Source organism: Octopus bimaculoides, chromosome 19, assembly GCF_046866305.1.
Source record: "Octopus bimaculoides isolate indiv1 chromosome 19, ASM4686630v1, whole genome shotgun sequence".
In the NCBI taxonomy this organism is placed as follows: domain Eukaryota; kingdom Metazoa; phylum Mollusca; class Cephalopoda; order Octopoda; family Octopodidae; genus Octopus; species Octopus bimaculoides.
This window is the reverse complement of record NC_142946.1, coordinates 53,259,863-53,279,808: the sequence shown is the minus strand read 5'-3', so window position 1 is coordinate 53,279,808 and position 19,946 is coordinate 53,259,863. Positions and strand designations below refer to the sequence as shown.

General features: G+C 38.7%; 2 protein-coding genes across 2 annotated transcripts in view; both read left to right on the top strand.

Moving 5' to 3' along the window:
• Positions 1-5,266, top strand: part of LOC128250115 (carbohydrate sulfotransferase 11-like) — a 10,747-nt gene extending 5,481 nt beyond the window's left edge. Inside the window, exons 2-3 of the mRNA XM_052974839.2 lie at positions 1,193-1,254; positions 2,248-5,266. Of these exons, the coding sequence (XP_052830799.2) occupies positions 1,193-1,254; positions 2,248-3,396 (1,211 nt within the window). The 3' untranslated portion in view covers positions 3,397-5,266. The remainder of the gene's footprint in view (positions 1-1,192; positions 1,255-2,247) is intronic.
• Positions 5,267-10,623: 5,357 nt separating this feature from the next.
• Positions 10,624-19,466, top strand: LOC106875427 (uncharacterized). Its single transcript, XM_014923575.3, has 9 exons — positions 10,624-10,661; positions 11,377-11,460; positions 13,352-13,942; positions 14,417-14,512; positions 15,787-15,823; positions 15,986-16,037; positions 17,255-17,418; positions 18,690-18,824; positions 19,187-19,466. The coding sequence occupies exons 2-9, from the start codon at positions 11,387-11,389 to the stop codon at positions 19,274-19,276; spliced, it is 1,239 nt and encodes a 412-aa protein (XP_014779061.1). The 5' UTR covers positions 10,624-10,661; positions 11,377-11,386; the 3' UTR covers positions 19,277-19,466.
• Positions 19,467-19,946: the final 480 nt, after the last annotated feature.

Sequence of the window (19,946 nt, the reverse complement as noted above, 5' to 3'; positions counted from 1 at the left end):
CTAGTTAGTTGCAACAACAACAACAACAACAACAACATGTAAATCAGGTTGTCCAATATATTGAAACTTCCGGTTGGTCACAAAAAGATGCCAAGTATTAAAGCTAATATAGTTATTCCATTCTTTCCTCCTTCTCTCCCCACCCTTCTATTTCTCTCTCCCTTCCTTCTCTGTCTACTTGTGTCTATCAACATATTTATCTCTTACCACATATACCTCCATCTGTATCTCTCTGTATATCTTTTATCTTTGCGTCATCGGCTGAAATTCTCTGACTCTCCATTAAACTACAGAAAGATCTCACATCGATAAAATAAAAAGAAAGAAAGCATTTCGTTTTAATAATATTCGCACTGTGGTATGAAAAGAAAAAAAAGACTGCGAGTCTTATTACAACTTCCATCCAACAGATCAGAGGATCAAAACTCGATTGCCAACCTTCATCTCCTGCTCAAGGTCGATGACTGCTCCATTAAAACAATGCCGTGAAAATAATTTTTAAAAACAAAGCCCCTTTCCAATATAGAAGTGACCTATACGTTAGGGTTGGTGGTTTGGCCCCATCAAAAACTGACATTCAAAGATTTATCAAGTCTGTTTTGATAAAATCTTCCAAGATTGTTAGACAAGTAGACTTTTCTAATTGGATTTCTGCGAAAGTAGTCTGACAACTCCACACAGGTCTTTTATTAACTTCTTCAACACACAGTAAGAAGCCAGAACGTACGGTGGTCTATTTTCTTTCTTATTTTTCTATTAATAAATTGTCTTGTTCATACACACCCATTCTCACTCTATCACCCTCTTTTTTAATCTTTCCAAATATTTAGCTAGTTTGCTAGCTAATTATCTTCCTAATTATTGCATTCTTCCTTATATCCTGAAAGGGATACATAAAAACAAATTAAGATATATTTATGAAAATAAATATATATGCAAATACCGAATTTTAACCTTGAAGTTTTGCATCCAAATAGCAATTGTTCATCAACGAGAACAGAAAATGTATATAAATTTAAGGTTATCGTTTCTTATTTAGATGCTTTAGTTATCAAAAAACGTGGTTATGACAAACTAGAAATGAAACGAGCCAGCCTTGTCACACGTGTCACACTGAACCTCCCTGAGATATTTAATTTACTTTTCTTATTCAAATTTCATTTAATTTTTTTTTTTTTTTTCTTTCTTTCAGCAACACATGAGAAATTCAAACCATGGCAACGACGTGGACCACAGCATGTGATGCATTCTAAAGTAAGTTTCGTATATCATAGAATCAGTCGTTTTGTACGTTTTGTATCTGTGTATGTGAAAGAGACAGACAGACAGACAGACAGACAGACAGACAGACAGACAGAGAAAATGTGTTGTGTGTATGTGTGTGTATGTCCTTCTATTGATAGACACAAAACCGAACCGAAGCAGATTGCAAAAGAAAGATAGGACTTGTTGCATTAGAATGGTGCAGCATACGACAAAGAGATGCTGGGCAACAAACAGCCGACAAAAGAGAGAATGGTGAGTGAGAGCTTAATATAAAAGATGGAGGTTACTAACAGACAGACAGACAGCTCCCTAGATAGATAGATAGATAGATAGATAGATAGATAGATAGATAGATAGATAGATAGATAGATAGATAGATAGATAGATAGTAATTACCGTAATATCAGCGCTACGCAGTGTTTAGGCATAAGCGAAATTTAGGTTAGCTAAAATATATTTGTGGCATATTTCAACTTGCTAAAGGCAACTAATTTTCATGACCTTGGCGGTCTGCTGGCGCAAATCAATGCTATTGACTGTATTTTAGTTAAAGCCTCGGCTTCAATTAAGTCTGTCAAGAGTTGCTTCTCTTCAGTATTTCTTATTGATAACGGCTAAGAAGCTAGATACATCGATGTCTGAGAATCCGACAGGTGGCAGCACTAGACAGGTATGGTGTTTTTACACCATTTTTACCATAAGAGAGAATTTTTCTCCGCAATAACTGCAGTGAATTTGCCTTTTGCTGTTGAAATATGTCACAAACATAATTCAACTAACCTAAAGTTCGCTTATGTCTAAACACTGCTTGGCGCTGATATTACTGTAATGTGTGTGTGTGTGTGTGTGTGTGTGTGTGTGTGTGTGTGTGTGTGTGTGTGTGTGTGTGTGTGTGTGTGTGTGTGTGTGCATCTTGGTCTGTCTTTATCTGCCTTTCTATCTACGTATTTTACCTCTTCCTTTCTTTCTCTTTTTCATCAGGTGGATTCTTATGCAAAAACATCTGTGAAATTCTCCAAGCAAGATTCAATATTCGAAGAACGGCGTAGACGACTGCAAGAAGTTTGTAACGGGAAAGAAAATGTATTCATTGGTAACAACACGGAAGCTAATATCAAAGGTCGAATGCACATTGATTCGAGACACAAAATTATATACTGTGCCATTGAGAAAACTGGCTCAACATTTTGGAAGCGAACTATGCAAATTCTTATCGGCATACGGAACGCTAGTAATCCATTTGTTATTCGGGGTATGGAAGCGCATTTCAGTTTCAATACTCTGAGAAAGGTTTCTTTTGATATAGTTCACGTTCTTTTACAGAAATATACCAAATTCTTGTTCGTGAGAGAACCGTACGCTCGCCTCTTGTCGGGATATGTCGACAAGCTTTTCTCGCCCAATTCGTTCTACTGGAAATACACAGGCACCTATATTGTTCGTTACTTTCGTTCACTTCCGTCTAACCACAGTATCAAGTGTGGCCATGACGTCACGTTTCCGGAATTTATTGATTACTTCATAGATTCGGAAGAACATAATCGATTCAGAAACGGCCATTTCACACCGAGTTACGATCATTGTCGACCTTGCCAGATTCAGTATGATATTATTGGGAAGCTTGAGTCATTTAAAAACGACACTATATACATTCTGGAAAAACTTGGTGTAGATTCTCTCATCCATTTCTCAGATTTTGCCAAAGAGAGCGAAATCGACGCTTTAACCGATGCGGCAGATAACGTCTATGCCATGAGGTTAGCGGTCACAAAATGCATGACGTTTACAGAAGCCTTACGTCGAGTGTGGAAGAAAATGCAGATCCGTGGTCTTTTGAGCCGCGAAATTCCGTTTCCTTATTCAGACGATTCCCGGGCTTACATTCCATATTCCACTTTCTTAAAAACATTACTTGATGCTCACGCACGTTCTGGTCCCAGAGATAAAAGGATCGAAAACCGCAAGCTGGCTCTCATAGAAGCCTATCGACAAATCGACTACAGACAATTGTTGAGGCTGAAAAGAATTCTTGAACCAGATTGCAAAATATTTGGTTATGATCCAGAACCATCCATTATCTTCCAGCAAACTAGGCAGCCTGAATCATTCTATTTTATGTTTGATTATTAAACGGTTGACAAATCGGTTTAAATGGATGAATCAGTTTGAAGTATATCAACTGTTGGACTTTGTGATAAAACGTCTTAAATTCCCATCTCAAAAAGACCCAGTCACTGCAATCATAATTGAATGCAAACAGATTTAAACAAATGACATTCCATTCATAAAATAAACCAGTGAGTGAAACAATAATAATAATTCTTTCTACTATAGGTACAAGGCCAAAAATTTGGGGGAGGGGAATAGTCGATCAGTGCGTATCTGCTACTTATTCCATCAACCCCGAAAGGATAAAAGGTAAAGTCAACCTCGTCAGAATTTGAACTCAGAACGTATAGACGAATGAAATGACGCGAAGCATTTTGACCGGCGTGCTAACGATAGTTGTAATACAATGTGCTACTGCTGTAATTCAATGTGCTGTCCAGAACGACATTATCCTTTTCTGACTTATAAAACACGCCTTTCAAGTATTTTATACCTACAATACATCAAATAGGTTATCATGCAGTTAACCGTCGTAAAAATAGTGGAAGTAAATTGCCCTTAAAAAATGGAGTAATTGCGATAGAAACCGGAAGTGACGACAGTGACATTCCATGATTTCAAGTAAATACCGTATGTAACGTACTAACATACTTTTTATATAAGACAAAAACAATCACATTTACGAGGAAACTTAACGGTCATTGATGTCCGAAATGAGATTCGTGAATAGGTTTTCACTATCTCTAAATTTGTTTCGCCACACACGTTCATAAAGATATGATGTAAATATTTTCTTTTTCTTTTTTTTTTTTTCGCAGCTTTCGCAGATTCCCATGATTCTGTCGCTATCCATTGTCATTATGATGATTCTGAATTGGGGGCTTGAATCATCGTGAATCTTTCATTAGCTTATTACACAACCATGGATGCTACCCCTATGGACGCGCTGCAGTTACTCTCTTTCCGAAAGAACGAAAGGCAAACTCGACCTCGGCGGAATTTGAACTCAGAACATAACGGCAGACGAAATACCGCTAAGCATTTCGCCCGGCGTGCTAACGTTTCTGCCAGCTCGCCGACTTCGAAGAAGACAGTATTTCGAGTGAAAAATGTCAAAGTGTCTCATGCATCCAACCATTCGTAACTGACATACAGCGTTTATAATATAACACAAAATTAATTAAGGAACCTACAGGACTTGTGAATACGCGGCGGGACGTCTTTATTATGAAGTCCATTATTTGCAGAACTGTAAGAGTCTGGCACATTTTCGTACAGCTGCATCAATAAGATATAGAAAGAATTTCTTTTTTTTGTTTTCTTCTAATCCCAACTCCCTCAGGAACTGATGACTTTGCAATATCCCGCTTGACAGGAAAGTAGTAGTAGTAGTAATATAATTACAGTGGTGATAGTGGTGGCGGAGGTGATGGTGGAGGCGATGGCGGCGATGGTGGTGGCGGGAAAGGACAGTGGTGACCCGGGGTGGGATGGAAGGGAAACAGTGATGGCGGTGGGAGGGGCAGTTGCGAGGGGCGGCGGTAAGTTACTTTATTGGGGTTTTGGTTGGGGTAGATTTTGTCGTGGCTTTTCACAGGTGGACTTTTCTTTGAATGACAAAATTTTTTGCATTTATTTTCATACGTCTGTGTGTGTGTGTGTGTGTGTGTGTGTGTGTGTGTGTCTGTCTGTTTGTCTGTCAGGCTGTCTGTCTGTCTGTGAGCTTACCTTTGCATGTGTGCATGTGTGTATTAACCTTATATCGAAATAGAATTTTAATCAAATTGTTACTTTACTTAATTGTTACATGGTGAGAGAGTTTTTATGTTTTTTTTTTCCTGTTAAAAAAATCTGAAATTAAATTTTAAGAAAACAGAAAAAAAAAAGAAAAGAGGAGAATAATTGAAAAAAAGGAAACAAAGGGAGAGATAGAGAAGGAGAGAGAGTGAGGGAGCAAGATTGGGAAAGAGAAAGATTGGGAAAGAGACAGGATAAGAGAGAGAGAGAGAGAGAGAGAGAGAGAGAGAGAGAGAGAGAGAGAGAGAGAGAGAGAGAGCATACGTAAGTTATCTGTTGCCACCTGGTGAATCTGATTTGTTTTTTTGTATTTCAGATAAACATATTTTTGCGGTATATACGTACATATATATATATGTATATATATATACATACATATATAAACGCACACGGGGGGGGGAGATACATACATGTATTTATACATAGTATGTATATATATATATATATATATATATATATATATATATATATACATATATATACATATATATATATATATATATATATATATATACATATATATACATATACCGTATATATATATATATATATATATATATATATATATATATATATATATATATATATATATATATACATATATATATATATATATATATATATATATATATATATATATATATATACACGCACACACACAAATACGTATTTGCAGATATGTGTATATGTATATACATGTGTGAGTGTGCACATGTCTATGTACATATGTACGTTTATGCATATATGCATATATGTCCGTATACGTAGGAGCGCGTGCGCGCACGCGCATACACATACACACACACACACATACACAGAAAGGGCAGGTTTTACAATTAACCTGTTAATTATCTTAGACAAATGTCAGTGGAAGAAATGCTGTTTTTGTTGTCTCTTACTTTGCCAAAAGCTGTGTAGAGTTGGTCAGATTTCGACGATTGCTACCTTCTGCTCGCTATATATTCTTCACATCCTGTCAAATAAAACAATATAAACGGACAAAAGAGAAACATCAAAATAAAAAAAAGACACTGCAGTTTTAATCTAAGACAGGGTCGTCCTAACTTCGCTTTCAGTAAAACATTGAGTAACGGGCAAAATTTAACAGAAGTCATTGCTATTATTATTATTATTATTATTCCGCCGAGGTCGACTTTGGCTTTTATCCTTTCGGGGTCGATAAATTAAGTACCAACGAAACACTTGGGTCGATGTAATCGATTCATCTTCTCCCCAAAAATGGCTGCCCTTATGGTAAAATTTTAAACCGTTATTATTATTATTATAGGATTGATGCCGAAATATCGTTCACTTGATAACAATGCCACTCTTCTTTTTTTCTGCTTCTTTATTATTATTATTATTATTATTATTATTATTATTATTATTATTATTATTATTATTATTGTTATTATTATTATTATTATGTATCGTACACTCTACTGAAATTCCTCTCCCCTTTATTATATATATACGTACATTCGAACGTAACAGATAACAGCTACCCTTAGTATTCGTGCAATTGTCGCTTACTCTGTCGCGCCAATCTGCAGCGTATAACCAATCGGAGCTCTAAATAAGATCACGTGAGACAGCCTGTTCTCAATCCCGTTTGAGCCTACTGTTCCTTATAAAAACTCACCTTCTCCTCGTCTCGAGGTCTTTGGTTCCAGACCTTTTAAGGTCTAGCCACTGACCACACAAGAAACAGCCAGTTCCAGCGACAACGCCAGACGACAACACCTATCCAACAGCAACACTCCCAGATTTCAACATAGCACTGTTCGTGAATTATTCCACCATGGATCAACAACAAATATACAACCTGCGGGCCAGACGACAACACCTGTTCAACAGTATACGGCAATCTCTTTCTTCGTCGCCATCATCATCTTCTTAATGTCGTCAACATCATCTCTCTACGTACACAGCTCAACCAGCAACTCGCCCAGGTTTCAACACAGCACTGTTCGTGAATTACCGTGGATCAACAGCAAATATACAACCTGCGAGAACTCCTGTACCAAGTGATCCAGGCAGCAGCATTACAACCACAACTTCGTCCGACACGTACCGCAACTCCGGCTCTGCATCATCGCCGCAACTTCTTGATATAGTATGTCAACTACCGTGTACAACTGACTACGAACTGGTACTCTCATTTCTTGTGTCTATGAACATTCGTCTAACTTCTCATTATAGATTCTTTCACGGTCTTCTTCATTGCTATTCTTATATGTACTTAACGCACACGTATACATCCATGCCTATATACACATACACTTTGTTCCCATGACGGTCTGTCTATTATTCTGTATACATGATGCACACACAAACACACATGTTAACATATCAATAAATCATCTATCAAACATTCTACTCGGTTGTGTCTCTTTCTCTTTCCCCTCTGGTACATATATGTACTACTCCAGCCTTCTGAACGGAGTCGTTATTAGATGTTTTCCTCACGTGAGACTACGACCATCTAAAATTATTATTATTATTATTATTATTATTATTATTATTATTATTATTATTGAAATTGCACAGCTTCTAACGCTGGAAATGTACTACGATGTCAGCTGTTCACTACCAGTGAACTAAGGTAACACCTCTTATTTTTCGAGCACCTTCCGGAGTATTCGAGCGGCTCCAAGCAGTGCTGTTTTGTGCAAGTGCTCCACCCTTATTGCAGCCCCTATTTGTTCCGTGTACTTCTCACGATTTTTACTCACTATTCCCAGGACTCTAACAATTATTCGTACTACTACCACTTTTTTCATCGACCTCAACTGCTTAACCTCCCAAGCTGACCTGTGATATCTATCGACTTTTCTTTCTTCCTTATCACATACCTTGTTGTCAGCTGAAGAAGGCTGGAGGGTATATCAGCCGAAACGTTGTGTTAACAACAAACTAGATGAGGACAAATATCCGTCGACATAAACATCTGGGGTTCTGGAACTGATGAACTCTTCGAACGCACTTCCAGCATCGGTTTGATTTTTGAACTCCTCTCCTGGTCGGAAACCATCAAGGTGCTTAGAAAAGGGTAATCGGAAGGAGAAAGGTCTGGGAAATAAGTTGGATGGGGAAGAACTTCATAGCCAAGTTCCCTCAACTTCTGGAGCGTCATTAGTGAAGAGTGTGGTCAAGCATTGTCGTGAAGAATGGTTGGTCCTCTTCTGTTGACCAGTCTTGGAGAGAGTAGCAGGAGTTTTTCGTGGCAATATGGCAAATTCATGGCAACATGTTTCTGCAGTAATGATTTTTCCGGGTTTTAAGAAGTTATAGTGGATGAGTCCAGCAGTACACCACCAAACAGTCACCATAACCTTCTTTTTTGAAGAGCCTTGTGCTTCCAGTAGAAAGGATTATTGTTATTATTATTATTGAGTAAGAGAGCTGCGCATTCCATCAAAATGACACTGGGGTACCAATATATGAAGCCCAATATACCCAGCACGACTATCCGTCTGATAAGGGTAAACCAGGCACATGCATCACTACTATAGGAAAGTTGGTTATACATCATTAGATGTATACCTGACTTTCCTATATAAAATTAGAAATTAAACGGAACGCTGAACTCCAGACTATCAACTTATACAACATTTATTCAGGTGGTAAATATATACATCTTTAGCTCTTGTTTGTTGTTACAGCTTCTGTGTGTGTGAGCATTGTTGTTGGGACGTTGGTGTGTAGATGTAAGCGAGCTGTCTAGCGTAAGTTCGAAAGATGGTGAGAGACAGCTAAACACGTCCATGCTCAATTGCTGGCCAGCAAGAAAGAGACTGTCTCCAGAGTTGGAATGTTGGAGACACTGCTTGACACGTCCATGCTCATGGCCGGCCGACCGAGAAAGAGACAGATCAAAGCGGGAAAGCTTGCTTGTTGAATTCCACGCATGCGTGCGACTACGCATGCGCACAGCGTTACTACACTACCATATGTGCACGACATAGTGATCCCATTTCAAGATAAATAGCGCATGACATTGCTGGTGGGCTCCAGTTAGAATTTTCTTTAGGTCAAGTAACCCATCTCGCTCAAAAGGTCCCTGAATAAGGGTTGTTGAACGATGTTGAACGAAACACCCATGTTTCCAGAGATGAATTATTCAAACCCCAAAGAATTCCCCTGAACACATGGCTATGACGCTTCCCAACTACTTCTGATCGCGATCAGAGATGAACATATCGTCAGTCACGAAGGGACATGCTCAACTGATTAAGGTCAAACAACTGACAAGCAAATCTGTGGTATTGAGCAGAATACAGAATATTTGCTGCAGCCCATCTTTTATACCAAGACAAAACAATGTACATGATAACACTTCCAATAAGTTATGATCAAAAGCCATGAGAGCCACTGCCTGAATCCCCAAAACTCCGTCTTCGGTGACATTCCAATGCTAATAATTAGTTTTATCTTCTTTTTTTCTTTTATCTTTTACTCGTTTTAGTCATTAGGCAGCGGCCATGCTGGGGGGACCGCCTTAATCGAACACATCAACTTCCAGTACCTACATTTTAAGGCTTGCACTTATTCCATCTAGACACCTAGCCGAAACGCTAGGTTACGGGAATGCAAGCAAACCAGCACCGGGTGTTAATCGGTGGGTGTAGTCAGGGGACAAATACAGACACAAAGATGCGCGCGCGCACGCACGCACGTATACACGACGGGATTTCACAGTTTCCGTCAACCAAATTGATTCACGTGGTATTGGTCGGCCCAGGGACTATAAGTAGAAAACATTTGTCCAAAGTACTGCGCAGTGGCATTGAACCCGAAAACACGTGGCTGAAAGCAAGTTTCTTAACCACACAGCCATGAATACGTCTATTATAACAGTTTTCTCCCTCGATACAATTGGTGTTCACCTTGAATGCTGTCGACGTCTGGGAATCCCTCCTTCCCATCATCTCTAGATATAACAACAGTAAGTTTTATATCGTCTGCTTAAAAAAAGTTGTCATTAAGACACCATAGACGTTCTCTTTTTCTTCAGTTTTACATAAGAATCTATATCCGCTGGGAAACTAAACTCTACAACGGTACATGATTTTTGTTCTCTGTATCCATAGAACAGTATTAGACATACTACGTTTGCTTTGGATTGCTGTTTTTATTGAACTGTTCCACTAGTATTCTGTTGCATCTTTAGTATAATCGTCAAGACAATCCTTCCTGAAGATAGCATTGTAGATGGGTTTTAACAATGATGTCATATCCCGTAGTGAAGAGCACCAATTCCGAGACCAGGCACCACAGGAAAATTTGTGATCGTCATTTTGACACTATTTGAAGTAAAAACTGGTCTTCGATAACCTGGTGGTTCGGACCATTGTAAACAGTCATCTAGAGGTTAGACTTCGATAGGGTTTGAATGTAGTGAGTGACGGGCATAAAAGACGAGGAGTCACAATAGTACGTTACACCGCTATATCACCGTAATAGTCATTATTCAACAGCAGAACGATGTAAGTCTTCTAATTATATTAAATTCGATATGTTTTGTCACATTCACGTAATTAATCGACATAATATGTTAAGAGTACTAATATTATCGTTACTCTTATGATTATTTGTCTTTAATTAATTTTTTTTGTATCCTTTTACCGTATTCCATCTTATATCATCAACGGGTATATATTTATTTTAGATGATAATAAAGATTTGTTAGATTGGCACAAAAATGGGTATATTTTATTAAACCAATCGCAATTATATGCCTGATACGTATTTTATCGATTCACGATAGTATGGGAGTTAGGAAAGACAAACTCCACTATAGCGGGATTTGAACTTTGAATGTGAAAACACAAAGTATGCGCTGATACACGAGCCAACGAATAGCATCATCATTATCGCTTGACCAGCTAGATATAGTAGCCAAGTCTCTCAAATTAAACACTCTACTATCTTGAGAATAAAGAGCATATTAGTTAAACTGCGTCTGAAAAATTAATAAAAGGCTGGGTGGTCATGACTTGAATATTTTTTTATCAGAAACTGACACGCAGTTAAACAACTACAATAACTGTGAAATATTTAAGTGAGTCTCAACCCTTCCTACTACACTACATCATCATCAAAAACAAACATGTCTTAGTTCAAATTACACTGAGAAGCGATTATATACATATTCTTTTAGGTAATTAGTTTATAACTAATTAATGTTAACGATTGTTTCAGCATTGCAAAGATGGGTCGTTACCTGGACAGTGATGAGGAGAGGAAGAAACACAAGAAGAAGAAGAAACGCCGTTCACGATCAAGGTCAGAACAGAATTAAACATATCATTTGCTTATTGTCATGTATATATAGTTGGCTATCTCGCTGGCATTATGTGATTTGTATATGTATCAATCTGTCCCTGCATATATATATATATATATAGAGAGAGAGAGAGAGAGAGATAGACGCAGGCATGGCTGTGTGGTAAGAAGCTTGCTTCCCAACAACATGGTTCCGGGTTCATTCCCACTACATGGCACCTTGGGCAAGTGTCTTATGATGTAGCCTCGAGCCGACTAAAGCCTTGTGAGTGGATTTGGTAGAAGGAAACTGAAAGAAGCCCATCGTATATGTATGTGTGTGTGTGTGTGTGTGTGTGTGTTTGTTCCCCCCACCATCACTTTACAACCGACGATGGTGTGTTTACATCCCCGTAACTTAGCAGTTTGGCAAAAGAGACTGATAGATTAAGTACTAGGTTTACAAAGAATAAGTCCTGGGGTCGATTTGATCGACTAAAGGCAGTGCTCCAGCATGGCCACAGTCAGATGACAGAAAGAAATAAAAGAATATATATGTGTATGTATGTATGTATGTATGTATGTATATACATTCAGACCCCAATGGCCAAAGACTAGCCACACACTTGAAACTCAGAGTACCGAAGAGTTTGAATTAGACTGTTTTGATCTATATTTATATATATATATATATATAACAACAGATTATTTATAATTCACCTCTCTCGGAACCTGCTCCTCACCTGATCCAAAATATATTATGGATCGTATATTTAATGCAATGTATGTTTCTTGATTAGCCCAAGAGCTAGTGATGTACTTCGTCCGGTTCAATTAATCATATACATAACCTGAACACCTTTCTGCCTGTACTTCGGTACTCGCATATGTACTTGTCTATCTTTGTTGTGTATGCATTTTAATTTTGATCTGACCCAGTTCCTTACCATTTAAGTGCCTGACTCACTTGAATCCTAATTTTCTGCATATATATATATATATATATATATATATATATATAGCGAGATCTTTGCCAGTGCCGCTGGACTGGCTCCTGTGCAGGTGGCACGTAAAATACACCATTTTGAGTGTGGCCGTTGCCAGTACCGCCTGACTGGCCTTTGTGCCGGTGGCACGTAAAAGCACCCACTACACTCTCGGAGTGGTTGGCATTAGGAAGGGCATCCAGCCGTAGAAACTCTGCCAAATCAGATTGGAGCCTGATGTAGCCACCTGGTTCACCAGTCCTCAGTCAAATCGTCCAACCCATGCTAGCATGGAAAGCGGACGTTAAATGATGACGATGATGATGATATATATATATATATATATATATATATATATATATATATATATATATATATATATATATATACATATATATATATATATATATATATATATATGGGTGCAGGTGTGGCTGTGTGAGTAAGAAGTTCACTGTGGAGGTCCCTACTCTCCCCAGCTAAACCTTGAGGCAGAAGGCCTATTTAACCCTTGGGGCAGGAGGACTTTGTGTGACATCATAGCATGTCCACTCAATGGTGGGTCTGTGACACACAACTATGGGTCAGTCCTCCTCCAAGTTCTGTATGTTTTTTTTTTTTTTACTGAAGGATCATCTTCTGCTATTTGACCCATAACTGGAGCTCTTGACAAGTACTATAACCCTGAGCCAGAGTATACCTGAGGGTGATGGAGGCTAAGGAGTAACCCCAGGCTCCCTAAAACTTCAAACTCCCAAATGGACCCTCAAAACTAGAGTTTAACATCTCAAAACACTAAAAATGTAGTTCTTACAACATGTAAGGGTGCAGTGAGTGGAGAGTGAAATTATTTGGGTTTTTATTTTCTTTTTCTTTTCTATATCTTTCTGCCCTTGGCTAACTTCTTTGGGGTTCTATATTACTAGATCTGAGAGTTCATCATCATCATATGAAGATCGTCATCAGAAGAAATCCAAAAGCAAAAAGAAACACAGACATCGCTCTAACAGTCGGTCTCCAACCTATTCCAACCGAAGTTATTCAAGGGATCGCTCAAATCGAAGATCTCCGTCTTGGGACAGAGACAAAGACAAGTTCAAGCGGCGCCGAAGCTATTCAAGGGAAGTTTCCAGTCACAGATCTCATTCACGTGAACGAGCACGGGACTCTGATCAAAACCGGAGCTCCGACCGTTATAAAAACAAAGGCGGGTCTAGGGACAGGTCACGTTCGAGAGAACAGTCACGATCCAGCAGAGATAGGTCGCGGTCCAGCAGAGACAGGTCACGGTCCAGAGAAAAGTCTTCACGAACCAAAAGTAAATACAAAGACAGGAGCCACTCTCGTGATAGAAACGGTGACAGGCATCAGTCAAGGAGCTATTACCGACCATCTAGCTCAACACAGTCAGATTACAAAGAATCTAGATCTCATAGCCGCCGCCGGTCACGAAGCCGAAGCAAGTCATGGTCATCCTCTGACCGGAGGTCAAACCAACATTCGAAACGATCAAAAAGGTACCAGATTTATTTTTTATTCTCATGTAAATTTACTGATTTTTCCAAATATATACAAGTGTCTTTCTCTTAGGCACATATGGTTTATATGTTTATGTGTACATATTATATAAATATATATATATATATATATATATATATATATATATATATATATGGGCAGAGGCAAGGCTTTGTGATGGTTAAGATGACCACTTCCCAGCAATGTGGTTTCAGTTTCAATTCCACTGTGCAGTATTAGGCAAGGGTCTTCTATAACACCAGGCCAATCCTTGCCTTGTAAGGGAACGTGCTATACAGAGCCATACAAAGCCCTCCATGTGTATGTGCGTGTGTGTGCATGCATGTGCATGCATGTGCAGGCATGTGTGTGTATACCTAACCAAAATATGTACCGGTACCCCTGTATGGAAGCAGTCCTCTGACTGATAAGAGTGAAAAAATGATCCAGCATGTTATCTTAATACATTGTAGGTCTAGATCTCCAGACAGAAGTAGTTACCATTCTTGGCAGTCTACCAGTCCAGAATCAAAACAAGGAACAACCACCACCACTGCTTCTAAGAAAGAGTAAGTTCAGCTCTTGATAATTAACCCTTAAAAATTTGGTAAAATCTTCATTGCTTCCGTTGTCATCATCATCATCAACTACACTTCCCTGAAACATCTTTAGTCTTGTTGTGCCTGTACCAGAAATCATTGTTATATATTTTTGAATTATTATATGGATTGTCAAAATTGGTAGAAGAATGGACAAAATTCCTTGTGGTATTTAGCTGCATACCTTTATGTTCTGAGTTCAAATCTTGCCTTTATCTTTTAAAAAATAAAAGAAAAGATTCATCCGCACTAATTAAAAATATCATCAAAATCTTTCACATCCTTTCATCCTTTCATCAATGCTATGAAAATCTATTCGTGAATTATGAAGTTCTATAAATTAAGATCTAAGTGCAGATGCAGTCATGGCTGTATGATTAAGAAGCTCACTTTGCAGCCCCATGGTTTCAGGTTCAGCCCCACTGCACAGCACCTTAGGCAAGTATTCACCTTGCAAGTGAATATGGTACTTGGAAACTGTGTGGAAACCTGTAGTGTATATGATTATATATATGTGTGTGTTTGTAAGAGGTAAATTGGTTGGCACTGGAAGGGTGCTACACAATTCCTTACATAATTGTTAGAGGAAACTTATCGGAACAAGAAAACATCCGAACATAAAACAATCCTTTTATTTTGTATGTACAAAATTTTACACCTTGGGACAATCAGTAGCCAGGTCTGGTGTGGAAGAAGCAAAGTTGGAGTTAATCATACTTTGTGAAGGCATTCTTCACAGAACTCCAGCTACACAGAGCTGGTCAAATACCGGTCAGCAGCAGAGGGGAGCAGAGAGCTGCTGAAGACACGTCTGCATCTCGAGTTTGAGATACAAGAGAACTCTGCTGCAGCTCGTTTTCTGCGCATGCACATCAGGGACCTTTCCCCAGGACTTCCAGAAGGTTCCAACCCTGTGCATGCGTGCTGAAGACCCTCAAAATAACGTCACTACAGGCTTTTTCTAGCTGCTGTTAGAGCCTTGACAATGTTTCATTATATTGGATTATATAAGATGTTGCATGTGTGAGGTGTCAACTATCCTAATTTAAAAATCATTATTGGCATGTTGCTGAAAACTAGGCCTTTGGATTAATGTGTTACATTCTTGAACAATAAAATATGAAAGCCTTCTAGTTGCAGTTTAGGCCTTTATAGAGGATATTGTTGGAAGTATTACATGTAGGAAGTATTAATTGCCCCAAATTAGCTACATCTAAAATCTTCCTAACTTTGTTCTCTTACAGTGATCTCTGTGCCAAAATACCAGGTTTTGCTACAATGGTAAGTAAGTCACAATTTTATAGTATTGCATTCCTATATCAATATGGCCAGGTGCAAGTCAATAATTTTGTCTCTTTGTAATTAATTTTTTTTCCCCCCATTCCCTTACTAGTTACCAAATTGTTTTCCACTCCATTTCATTGACTTCTTTTTCTTACACAGGAACCTGGGGAACAGGCAAAGGTTAGGCTGCAGATGGCCCTGAAAGCAGCTGGTAAGTTTCTTTGTGATGCAGAACATTGTTGGTTTGTAATATAACTGGATGAGCTGGCAGGTGAAGATTATAAGCGCATCAGACAAAATGCCTAGTAGTATTTTTTCCAGATCTTAACATTCTGAGTTCAAATTCTGCCACAGTCAACTTTGCTTGCCTTTCATCCTTTTAGAGTCAAATACAATAAAGTACCAGTCAGGTACTTACCTAGGTAGTGTGATCCATAGCAGTATTAGCTGTGAGGCCAAAGTCTTGAAAAGACTTTGACATGCTGATGCAGTTGTGGACTCGCTGACCAAGGGTGTTTGGCACTACTGATATCTGAGCAGGGGGACAAAGGTTCAGGTCTCTGGTCTTCTTTATTATGCTTTATAGTGGCATGGCTTAGACACTGTCTGCGGCGCTTAGGATACACCTGAACACCTTTGCAGGATTATGGGTAACCATTGACTGGATTTCATATCCAACCAACAACTATACTCAGAAACTGAGGTGCATCCTGTTACTTGTAGAATTCTGAAGAGTCAGCTCAGACTATTTTTCTAAGTCATATGCCTGTGGGCCACGGGCATATGGCGTAGTGGTTAAGAGCGCAGGCTACTAACCCCAAGATTCCAAGTTCGATTCCTTGCAGTGACCTTAATAATAATAACATCAAAAAATACCTTAGGAATGAGAACCTGGGTTCAAAATTTCCCCAAAACACCTGATGAAGGCTGGAGGGTATGTCAGCCGAAACGTTGTGTTAACAACAAACAAGATGAGGACAAATATCCGTCAAATGTAAATAATGTAGATGAAATGCTGCTAAGCATTTTGCCCAGTGTGCTAATGATTCTGCCAGCTCACCACGAAAATCTTTATCATAATGATAGATAATCAACTTTTATTCATTTCCTTTTGCCACGAATACAAAGAAACAGGGGGGGAAAGGGAGATAAGGAAGAAAAGAAAACAGTGGAGGGGTAAAGCAGTAGAAGATGGAGCATGGAGAGGGTGATGGGCCACACACCCCAGAAGAAATGCACTCTTTGCAACAGCCACTCCACTTTGCAGGGCTCATTTCTCTGACAGGCCGCTGTTATCCTTATTTTGCAGAGTAAATTGGTAGTACAGGATTTCTAGAATAAACACAAGGCCCTAGAATTTGGAATTTCCATAAATCTTGCTTTCTTTTTTTCTTTCATTAATATTTTTTTCTCATTAACCAATTCCAGCTGCTGCTGATGAACAGCTGCGAAAGATGCAGGAGAAAAATACAATGGTAAAGGAGCAACGCCAATTGACAGAACAGCCTGATTTTGCTATCAAAGTGGAAGACATTGAAAGTTCTGCTTTTACCCAATCAACATTTGTTTCTGGCACTAATCGAGTGCCACAGGTAATTAATATCATTACCGTGGTGTTTTAATTGTTTGTTTTTTAAGCTGGCTGTTATTGTCTGTCGTCTTTCACATGTTGTTCGACTGTGGCCTTGCAGAATTTTTAGTCAAATGAATCGACCCTAGTACTTTCTTTTTTTTTGTTAAGACTGGTGATTATTTTATTAGTCTCTTTTTATGAACTGCTAAGTTATGGGGACATAAACGACTTGCTACAGGTTGCCAAGCAGTAGTGGTAGACAAACACAGATGCAAAAGGACACATACACGATGGGCTTCTTTCAGTTTCCACCTACCAAATCCACTCACAAGGCTTTGATTGTCCCAAGGTTATAGTGTAAGACACTCGCCAAAAGTGCCATACAGTGTAACTGAACCCAGAACCATGTGATTGAGAAGTAAGCTTCTTACCACACGGTCATGTTGATTTTTGTTGTTGTTGTTGGTTTTGATTTCGTTTTTATTTTAATGGCACCCGTGGCACATAAAATGCACCCAGTACACTCTGCTAAGTGGTTGGCATTAGGAAGGGCATTCAGCCATAGAAATCATAGGAGTGGCTGTGCGGTAAGTAGCTTGCTTACCAACCCCATATATTATCTTGTACGACTCTATCCTTTCTACTATTCTTCCCTTCTTTCTATCAGCCCTTTCACACTTACATCGTTCATTCCACTCTTTGTTCTTTCGTTCCCCCTCTCTCACATTTCATTGCCTTCTCTTCTTGCTCACTTTCCCTCCTCTTTTCATTTCACTGTCTCCCTGTCCTTTTTTCCCCGCTCCTCATTATTTCTTCTGTGCCTCTGGTTCTGCTGCCTACCACTTCAGCCTTCATCACCCTCTTTACCATTCACTCCTCATCCATCCTCTCCAATGTAATCAAACCACCTCAACATACATCTATCCATTTTGGTTGTTAGTTTTTTTCTCATTCCTTCTCGCCTTCACACCTCCTCATTCCTCATCCTGTCCATCCGTGTCACACCAGCCATAGCCCTCAAACATCTTATCTCAAACACATCCAGTCACCTCCTTTCCACCTCTCTCAGCCCCCCCCCCCCACCACGTTTCTGCACCATGTAACATTGTCAGCACAATCACGCCCTCATACACACCTCCTTTTGCTTTCACTCAACCAACAACTTCTGTAATAAACCCAGTAATGTTAGCAGGAAATGATAGGGATGTAAAGCAGTAAAATAAAACTAGTGATAATGATGATGATACATTTTAAATATCTGTTTGTTTCTTTTTTGTTTCTTCATGAAAGGAAACTCCTGAAGAAGAACAGTTTGGTACGATCGCTGAAATTAAACCTGGCAGTGTGAAGGCCAACACTGGTCAGGCAACAGTACCAGACAATTACAAGTACAACATTGACATAGATACATTTGCACACCCAAGTGTAAGTATTATCTTTTACGTTTTACTTATTTCAGTCATTGGATTGTGGCCATGCTGGGGCACCACCTCGAAGGGCTTAGTCAAAGAAATCAATCCCAGTACTTGTTTTTTAAGTCTGGTGCATGTTCTTGTCAAACTGCTAAGCTATAGGATCATAAACAAACCAGTACCAGTCGTGGTAGAGGAAGAACTATACTTTTCAATGTCTTTCTTTTCATGACAATAGAGTGTGTTAGGTGGGAGGGCTAGGAAATTTGACTGCTATTTCTAGCATATTGAGCAACCACATAGAGGCTTTTTATGATAGTGGTGGCGGTGAATGTGTCAATTATGATGATGATGATGTACCTTTCTGTCTTTCAGTTGTTCATCGACATCAGTGAGAAGAAGAAGAGGTGGTTACAGAAACTGACCGTATTCAGGAAACGGAAGACTTCAAGCCTTCTGCTTTAAAACACACACACATACATACATACACACATTCACAAGCTCACATATTTAAATATATACACATGCACACACAGACTCACAAACACAAATTTTCATTCAAATTCACATATATACATGCTATCTCTTAACCAAATATTAAATGAAAAACCTAAAATAAATATTCCCAAAATATGATTTTTTGGGAAATTATCAATATTTGTTTTCATTCTCTGCTTAGTTGTAAAGGAGTGTTACTGTTGTGCAAGTGTTGCCTTTTGCTTCCAAACTTCTATGTAAACATGAACGGTTACGGCAAAACTATAATCTAGACTTGTTAATTGGTGGACAGAATCTAGGGTTGTTGATGGATTAACAGAAACTTGGTTTATTTGATTGGTGGACAGAATCTTGACTAGAAACAGGAAAATGGAGAGGAAATGTAATCAGAAATAAACAACAGCAAATACAATAACACCAAGGAACAAGGAGTAACAATATTAGAAAAAAAATGAAGAGAAAAAGACAAAGAGAAGATGAAGAAGTGGAGGTAGACACGGGACAAAGAAACAATAAAAAATTAAATGGCTAAAGCATTGTAAGATGCATGCATCCAGGTGATGAGACATACCAATGTTGAAACACTGGTTGTTTTGGAGATCATCATCATCAACATTTAGCATCCGTTTTCCATGCT